The sequence below is a fragment of the Aplysia californica genome, unplaced genomic scaffold (assembly GCF_000002075.1).
Source record: "Aplysia californica isolate F4 #8 unplaced genomic scaffold, AplCal3.0 scaffold00147, whole genome shotgun sequence".
NCBI lineage: Eukaryota > Metazoa > Mollusca > Gastropoda > Aplysiida > Aplysiidae > Aplysia > Aplysia californica.
In genome coordinates, this window is record NW_004797417.1 from 1 (window position 1) to 9,742 (window position 9,742).

General features: G+C 38.6%; 1 protein-coding gene across 2 annotated transcripts; it reads left to right on the plus strand.

The window, feature by feature from the left end:
• Positions 1 to 1,712: 1,712 nt before the first annotated feature.
• On the plus strand, positions 1,713 to 9,388 carry LOC101859702 (E3 ubiquitin-protein ligase Mdm2; the record flags this gene model as incomplete). Of its 2 annotated transcripts, XM_005097153.3 has the most annotated exon segments (4): positions 1,713 to 1,873; positions 3,449 to 3,571; positions 6,315 to 6,407; positions 7,198 to 9,388. In XM_005097153.3, coding segments are annotated over 4 exon segments (1,019 nt in total), but the record flags the coding sequence as incomplete, so codon positions are not given.
• Positions 9,389 to 9,742: the final 354 nt, after the last annotated feature.

Genomic DNA, 9,742 nt, shown 5'->3' on the forward strand with positions numbered 1-9,742 from the left:
TTTTTACATGGTTTTGATTACATAACGTTATTTCGACTGCACGTCTCTACAAAGTCAACTATCTTCTTTTTTTCCTTTTTGCTGGTTAGTCATCTGTTTTTTGGGCCTGGGAGCAGGGTATTTGCACATTACAAATAATGCATCTCATCAGTTATGCACAATAGTTCATGATAAAAAAAGGCTTAACTTCAAATGCGTTTTTCTCAAATTCTCAAACCATACGGTTCCTTACTTCAAAATGCCATAACTCCGTTATAAATTGAGATATTTGAAAAATTTAAACAGTGCCATGTAGAGAAATGAAAGGGCTGTCAAGTGGCACCATCAGTTAAAAAACATAAAAAATTACATTGTGCCTGGTTTTCCCAGGCCACCACACATTTGTCTATTATATCGTCAACAAGCTGTTCAACTGTGCTAAGCCTAGAAAGCAAAATTTTACAGGAGAGAAAAATGTGTTTCATTCTGTTAACAATAGTACCTACGTTAATCTTTTGTTGCTTTTTTCAACTATTAAAGTTTGACTTTAGACAAAATATTCTTTTAATGCATGCAAATGATACTACAGATTAAGAAACTGCAATTAAAAAAATATGTGTCAAAATTTTTGTCATAGTGCATTTTAACAGCTAGTCGATGATATGTATTATGCGTCTCGGCTTTCTTCAGTGTGTATCACAATGTGGTCTGGTGTAGTGTAGTGCTTAAAGAACCAAACTGTTTAAGTATTTACTATGGACGAAATTGTATGGATAGTGCAGTAAAACAAATGCTCAGTCAGTCATGCTGTGGAGGGAAGCTTTTATTTGTAATAGAGTTTATCTTCCAAAATCCCAATATCTGCTGCTTATGCAGTGTTCAGGTAAGACTAAAGCAGACTGTCAAAATCCATGTTTCCTGATTTTTCCTCCTTGCAGTTGACATCTACTAAGAATGTAAAATAGCTTTTATAAGATGTGGACTTGGGTCTCGCTTGCTTTTCTGCTACAAGTAGTCTCATTAGTCTCTTATTTCATTTGACAGTGACAGATTTTGAAAAAAAACTTTTTCAGTCTTTCAAAACTAAAGCAAACTCTCAAATTTATGTTGGGTGGTTATTCCTCCTAACAGATGGCATCTGGTAAGAATTAGGGGATACTTAGTTATCCCAGCTGGTATCATGCTGGACTACAGAGCAGATGGCTCTGGTTCGAATCCCAGACTGGGTGCTCTTGTACTTGGATTGCTTTGTGGAGTTTTCAAGACTCTCAACCCATTTAGCTCGCTCGGTGCTGTTGGAGACAGACGTTAAATTCAATATCCTACTTCTTAAATTACTTGTAACAGTGTTGACAGGGGCGTTAAATCCATACACTTTTTTTTACACTCAACTGAACGTTTTGATTAGCTTTTTTAAGGTGAGGAAATTAGTCTTTCTTTTTCTACTACAACAAGTCTCATTAGTCTTTTATTTCATGTACTGGCATCAGAGGTTTAATGTTTAGACTCTTTGCTGTCTCAAGTAGGACCTCCGAATTTGATTCCTGGGTGGAGAGAATTTTTATAGATCGTCTAACTTTCTACTTTTATGTTGTATCCATCTCACCTGGGGTTGGCCCTGACCGGCAGGGTCAGAAGTCCGCCTTCTGAGTAATCTTAATTGTGATGAAGGGGATGTTAAAAGGCTTACATTTCTTATCATTTTTTTGTCTATTTCACGTGACAGGACACAATGGTTGTGGAGTATGAGTCTGATGCCTTCTCTGTTGAGTACGAGGTTGAGTCCAGTTCAGAGCATGAGCAACAGCCGCCGTCCCAGGATGCTCAGGGGTCAGGGACTTCCAGAGATCGAGGATGTTCTGAGTCAGACGTCAGCTCTTCTACGTCGGGAACTGTGAGTGTTTTAAGCTTCTGTCTGTACTGTTGCAATTTGGTGAAGCTTTGGAATGGCAGTAAAAAGAACCGTGTTAAACTCAACTGCAGAATATTTCTTTTTATGTTTAAGGTTTCCTCTTACCTTTAATTACATAAAAGTTTCTTTGGATTACAGTATAAAGACTGTTCATCTTTTTTATCCATGTTTTCTATTATAATAATCATTGCATTTGATATTGTTGTCCTGTTTAGTTCCTTATATTCTGAGCTTTCAAATGAATTTATATTTATATGTTCAAAATCCTTTTCTGGAAATAGTATTTGACTATATCATGTCATGTTACCTAAAACACAGCTAGATCATTTTTTGTTGTTGTCTTTATTGGCCATTCCTTTATGTAATGTATTTGATTTCTATGCTGATATGTGAGAAAAGAATTCTACGTCACTAAGGAGCACTATGTTGAAAGATACCAAGTGTGAAGCAGGCTTTAAAAAATCTTGTGTGATTTGTTGTGGCGTAAGGCTTGTGGGTGCTGTGGAATTTGTGCCTACTCTGAGTGTCTCTTTTAACAAGTAGTTTTTTATCTCTCTTCAATGTGTCCCCTCAAGTATCAACTCTTACAAGTTTTAAGCCTTTTCCCTGCTTTGTGGTAGCAAGTAACTACCAAACATTAGCATTTTAAGCATAAAAAAAAGATTTCATGCTATAATTAAGCATGCATTAGCAACCAAAATGTTCAGAAAAGAATGAAGATTTGTTATAAGAGGATGCAGTTACAGTACAGACAGGCAGATATTTATGACCAATGAGGAAAATAAGACAAAACAATAGTACAAGGTCCAGTCAGTAGCTGTGACAATTTAAGTGACGCAGACTGAATTTTGTTGTTCCTCAACCTTCATATTTTGATTTTATTTGTAATGTTTGTAGTATTTCAGCTTGGTTGGGACTGTTCGCAGAAGTTGCTGGTAAAACTGTACTGCTTTGTCCTTTGAACAGTTGTTGAAATGTTCAGAAGAAAAAAAATGTCTATTTTTTATGTGTGTTCCATTGATTTTGCCAAAAGAATCTTGTCTATTTTCAAAGTAGGGTTGTATGTCACTCACTCAATTCATATTTTTGAACGTTTTGAATTGTGGCTATTCAGTATTCCGAATTAAGACCACGCGACGCTGGTCTTCGTTAGCATTATGAATTACCTGATGCATAACTGCCAAAGGTTCAATGTCCCTGTAGTCTTTATGTAATAAAACACACAGTATTATCATGCCTTTGAAAAGAAGAGTTTCAAATAAATGGATGGAAGAATTTTAGTATAAATTCTTTAACTGAAGATACTGAGCTTTGGATGAGAAACGTGGCTAAAAAATATTTAAATGAATGAAATGCTGATTTGAATGAATGAAACACTGTATATCTTTTAAGTTCAGTTGTAATTACGCGAACACAGTACTTCGATATCCGAGTTGATGAAATAAACAAAGTTCGATGTGGCCATAAGCCAGATAAACGGTCTGGGAGGATGAAAATGGAGTGGAGGTCGGTGGGCCAAGTGATGACGAACGTCATGGAAAACCTATCTGTTTTCAGCTCCGTTGCTCTCATACGCATCATGTATCGGAAACCGAAGCGGACATGCAGACACCACTCGAGGAAATGTTCGTTGTGATCGTGGAAAGTCGTGTGAAAATGAATGGATCGTGCACCATGAAGGTAGCGGCATCTGTGTTTCTGTTGTTGCGGCTGCAGTGGAAATCCAGGTGCCAAACTCTCGTATGCACTTCTCTCCGGTATGAGGTCAGGGGCTTGCTTTACAGGCATCTCATTCAATCAGTGACTGAAAGAACGCAAGAGAACATATTTTTTAACAGGATTTCTTCAGCTGGAGTTTGTTAATTTTATGATGGGGTAGGTAGAGCACAAACTTGACAAAAAACGTAACAAATGCAAACTTGACTCAACGCTTGAGTCTGACTGGGGTTGGATTTATTCTCTCTTCCTTCCTGGAACCATTTCCAGTCAACTTGATGTCCTGCTGTGGGACTTAACAGTTTGCTTTCCCTCAGAAATAAGTCTGTATGTGTTTGTCTTCAGTAGAGGCAAACACAGGTTAGCCTTAATGCACATTGTTAAGTACATGTACTTGGTGCTCTGTGCTTGAGATTTTGACTCTAATCGATATTATCACAGCACTGTGAATTCTCTACAAGCCTGTTTTGATCTGACGTTTGCCATCATTTAATTAAGGAAAAAACGTTTGATTTTTTAAGGGTTGTTTTTTGATAAAGCATGATCACAGAGTTTTTATGTACAACTTTTTTTTGTCTAAGTTTCTAGGTTAAAATGGGGCATCAAACCCAAATAACTGGCGTCTGTGGTATAAGAGTTATTAGCTTGGCTGTTGCATGCAGGAGACCTGAGTTTGATTCCAGAATGGGGAGAAATTTATCGAGTTTTTTGGTCTTTCTGCTTGGATGTTGTATTGCTGTCAGTCTAGGTTGGCCCTGATAGGCAGGGTCAGAAGCTCGTCTTCTAAACGATCTAAATTGTGTTGATGGGAGCATAAAATCAGGTCCATTTTCAAAGCCAAATAAACATTCACTTGTAGTCGTTTTATTTGTAGTGTCTCTTACAACAACAAAATTAATGGAGAAAATAACAAACAGACACTATTCAGTTGGTGTTGCCGTTAGTTTTTTATAGTCAAAAGTGAAGTGCTATTAATCATGGCCATAGATACTTTTTTTTAGACGATTATTTACATTTTATTTTTTCCCTTCATGAGCAGATATTTTCTTGTGAAGAAATATTTTCCACCCGACTGTATCTATTCTGATCAGTCTGCCTTGTAAAAAAATTCCTCAAAATCTTTTGTTAGTATTGGTTCTGTCTCATGTTTTGTGGAGCGTTTTTTAAATCTAATATCTCCCGCCTAATATCTCCAGTTGCTTCTTTGAAACTAAGGACGAAGTGTCGACTCTCTGAAATTTTTCGTGATAGATGTTTTTATGTCAAGTTTTTCAAAGAAGAATGAAATAAGAACCAGCATAGAGTTGTTTCCCAATTTTCAGTTTGCACACTATTTCTTTCTGTAATATTTCTTTTCAAAACCTCATTTTAATTGTCAAGCTGTACAGTTAACATGTTTCATTGGTTGTGAAGTATTCACATCTTTTGGCCTGAGTGAAAGCCATTCAGTTCAATACAGAACATTTAAAAAAGCTCAGAACAATTTTTTTTCTTCATGTTTCTAAGCTAAAACTCCTATTTTGATGTGCTGACTTTCAATTTGACTCTCTGCCAGTCCTTTATTGGGCACATTTCCCCTTAAATTATATATGGAAGTTTTTCTTTTGTCTCTCTGCCCACACACATGACTTGGCCTAATATTTTTAAAAGAATCATCTGTGTTTAAAATCTTTGTAGCTGAGTGTTCTGACCGATATTCTGCAAACTGGACCTGTGGGGAGGTTTTTGATTTCAAGTATTTCCATTTGTCTTATGGGATGTTGTGTCCCTCTCAGCTTTGATGGCCCTGACAGGCAGGGTTCAAGTTCAAGCGGCCTGCCTCCTAAGTGATCTAAATCATGTTGATAGGGCCGTATATCATATACTGTGTTACATACTTGTTATATTGATTTAGGCAAGCGTGGATCAGAATGTCGGACATCTGTCTGGGGTTCTGAGTTCGGACACACAGGAGTGATGTCCTCCAGGTACTTCTCACTCACTTCTCTCGTGTTAAAAGAAAGTGTACGGGTAAATGCAAAACTGATTCCCAGAGAATGGTGTGTACAGCTACTCTACTGAATTCAGAGTCGTGGGAGAATGAACCTTTGAAAAGGTTCTCCCTGGATAGTTGTCAGTTAAATGCAAAATTGATTCTTGGTACGGTGAGAACAGCAACTCTGCAGTGCTCAGAGTATGGTGGTGAATCAATTTTGAAAAGATACCCCCGAGCAGCTGTCAATGTGTGGAGCATTGCTGAATAGTGAGTTCAGATGCTTTTTATTGCTTGTGGGAAGCACTTGTAAGCCTATCATCAACATCAAGGGTGGTTTGTTTATACAAAGTGTGTAAAAGAAAAGATATTGGTTTTATGTTCAATGTAGATTCTAAGGTTATAAATCAGTCATATTGTTTCTAACTTCTTGTTGTTTCCCTTCCCCCTCTCCTTTTTTTTTGGTTTTATCTCTCTACTTTCATACCTTTCTTTGCCTCACCTTTTTCCTCTGCCTTTTCCATCTTCTTTGACTTCAAATCCTTCCCCCTGCCCCTCTTTTTTTTCTCTCTATCCTCTTTCTTTTTTTTTTTCCTGTCTCCCTCCCTCCCTTCCTCCCCCTCTCACTCTCTCTCTCTCTTTCTCTCTCTCTCTCTTTCTTTCTTCCTCTCCCTCTCTCTCTCCCGCTCCCCCTCCTCCCTCTCTCCCTCCCTCTCTCCAATACGACTTCCAAAGGCCATCCTGGTAGTGTGTAAGGAGAGTGATGTGGAGTACCTGGCAGACTACAGTGACTCTGACTTTGGCAGCGACGCAGAACTCTCCGATGCTGTGAGTATTTTTCTCCATGTCTTAAATAATCTTTCGGGGCAGGGTTAGCTCAAATTAATAACCTCAGTTAATTGTAGAATTTCAATAGAAAGATTCGATGGAATCTTATCTCAGCTGTTGCGTCCAAAAGAAAGAAAAATAACTCGTTGACACACTATTCAAATAATATACTAAGCCTGAAAGCAAAATTTTTCAGGGACAGGAAAATACTTTCATTCTTTTATCAAAAGTACTAACTTTATGTGTTTAATCCAGAGGGGTAACTTAACCGCTGGAGAAAACGCTTCGATCAACTCTTGAACAGACCACCTCCAGAAAACCAACCAGAAATTTTTCCAGCCAGAAATGACCTCCCAATAGTTACGGAACCTCCTTCGAGAGAGGAAATTGCTGCAGCTATAACATCCCTGTAGTCCCACAAGGGAAAGTCTTTAACATGGTGCACCGTCTTTATGTTATCCTCAAGTATCACCTCCATTCTCATATGACTTGCTTGTGTTGCAAGTGCTGTAAAACTTTTACAAAAACTAAAACTGTCCATCACACCATGCTCTGTGTGACTCTTTTTTCTCATAGCCATTCTTTGACTCAACACTCTTACACTCTTTTTCTCTCATAGCCATGCTGTGACTCAATACTCTTTTTCTCTCATAGCCATGCTGTGACTCAATACTCTTTTTCTCTCATAGCCATGCTGTGACTCAACACTCTTTTTCCCTCATAGCCATTCTGTGGTTCAACACTTTTTCTCTGATGCTGTGACTGAAACCTTTTTTTTTTGTTGCCCCAGGATAAGTGGTTCTGCAAACATTGCAGCATCAAGAACCCTCCGTTCCAGCGGAACTGTGCCGGGTGCTGGAGCGTCCGGCCGGACTGGCTGCCAGTCAAAGGGAAAGTGACGAGGTGCGAAGAAAAGACGGACGAGAGTTGTGCCTCAGCATCATGCGATGCCGTCTTGAGTCAGGAGAGTGGTCTAGGGTCTAGCAAGTCCACCATGGAAGCTGATCAAGATAACGACCTTAAATCGGCGGTATCTAATGTGGCCACACCTGTGAAAGACTCTGTTGTGTCACCCGTGAAGAAAAGAAAATATTCCTCTTGTCTTGAAACTTCTGACTCTCAAGAAGACAAAAAGCGGCCTCTTTCACGTCCAAAGCTTGAGGGAAAAGAAGCGTGCTCTAGAAAGAGTGAGAGCTCCACTGATGAGCACGTCAAAGCCAAGGGGAAAAAGAAAGCTTCGAGTTCTCTTCCAAATCCGGCAGATCCCTGTGTGGTTTGTCTGTCTCGTTCCAAGAGTGCAAGCATCATCCACGGTAAGACGGGCCACCAAGTTTGCTGCTATCGCTGTGCCAAGCGACTCAAAGAGCAGAGAAAGGCCTGCCCCATATGCCGTAGACCCATTCAGAAAGTTGTCAGGAACTATTATTTGTGACAGCTGCATTTTTTAGGGTTTTTCAATTTTCAAATTCAGTTACGAAGACGGGAATCTCAGTATCTCTCTTATTACTGATATGTCAGTTTATAATATGAGGGATTACACCTTACCTTGCTTCATTTGTATATATACACACTTGTAACTATTAATTTTACCCACTCACAATGAAATGAACAATACAAAAGTGCTGGTGTATTGATGCATGGTGCAGAGAGAGCTGCTACTGGGATAGGAGGTCCTGTAGGAACTGCCATCTCAGGCAGGACACTTGCGTCTGTGGTGTAGCTGTTAGGCATTTCACTGTCACACGTAGGAGACCCACTAGTTTGATTCCCGAGTTGGGAGAATTTTTGAGTATCTCAGTCTTGCTATGGGAATGTTGTATCCCTCTCAGACCTGGATGGCCCTAACAAACAGGGTTGGAAGCCTGCGTCCTAATTGATCGAAATTGTGTCGATAGGGGCATAAAAACACCTACATTAAGAGAAAAAAAATAGAAATTTAGACAGGAATAGTAAAAATGGTGAGTCATAGTGAATCATGAAATGTCCCGTGGCATCTTGGTTTCTAGAAAGTCTCATTTAGGTTACAAACCGAGTTCCCCTGTACAAGTCAGTGGTGCTACAGGGTTGGAAAACCTGTTTAATCTTAATTGTTACTGTGTTTTTTTAATGATGGGTTTAGTCTAGTCTCCTGACAAAGCGTTTGTCAATTATATAGCTTTGCACAGAAGGTCAAATTCAGAACAATGCATCAGCACGAATATTTAATTGTTTTTTAAAATTTAAATGCTGCCAAAACTCAGTACATCTATTTATTTTCTTGTAATTTAAAAATTGTGATGGCTTGGATACAATGCTTACATGAGTAAGTTCATACATTTTTCTGGCATGAATTTGTTTAATCAGCACTCAGCTACAGCAAATACCGTTCTAAGTCAAATACGCTCATATTATTATTTCAAAATGCTGTTTCGTTTTTTGTTCTTGCGATAGACATGGGAAGGTTCTCGACACATGGTCAAAAAGTGGTACCTGCCGCACCTGTTCACAATGTCAACTTGATTGAAAGGAAGCATATCGAAATTACAGCTGAATGTCTTATAGAGTCAGTTACAGCGCCCTTTGAGTGCCTTGGTATTACAATTCAGCAAAAATAAACATAGCATTTTCCCAAAATGATTGTTCTTTTCCTTAAATTGTAGACTTTGACCTATGCCATTTAAATTAGTAATATTTTCCATTTATCTGTAGAAAAAGTCAGATTTTGTTCACATTCTCCATTTGTGATGTCACAGTTGGGGGAAAGAGACACTCCAGCTTCTGGAGGAAAAATGTTCCAATGATGTTACTGTTTACATGTCTGGTAAATATCAGCATTCCTGCAGATTACGGAGTTTCTAGCCACCCTTTCTTCCCTGTTTCTCTGTTGTTTCATTTTATCAGGAACAGTTTGTGAGTCATATCATCGTGCATGGATGAACTTTTCCAAATAATATTTACTTATGTGCATTTAAAAATAATTGTCTTGGTCCTTTGTCTCTTTTAAAAAAATGATGAGTGCCGTCTTTGAATTTTAAAAATGTGGGCCACAATGTTGACCTAATGTTGAGGAGAATTTTCTTTCCCCTACACGAGTCAAAGGAAAAGATGGTACTAGAATAATGTTAAATGCTGCAAGTAAAATGTTTGATGATGTTGGTAGTAGCCCCATATTGGACAGGACATTAAGAGCTGGTTCCTGCTTTGCTATTGCTGTGTTTGTTGTTGCTGCTGCTGCTGTTTTGGCTGTTCTTGCATTAATCTCACTGACAATGCCAGTGACTTATCCATTCAAATGTCATTATTGATTTGTGTTCTCCGTGAACGTACTTTACTCCTGTGCAGGTATGTGATATTTG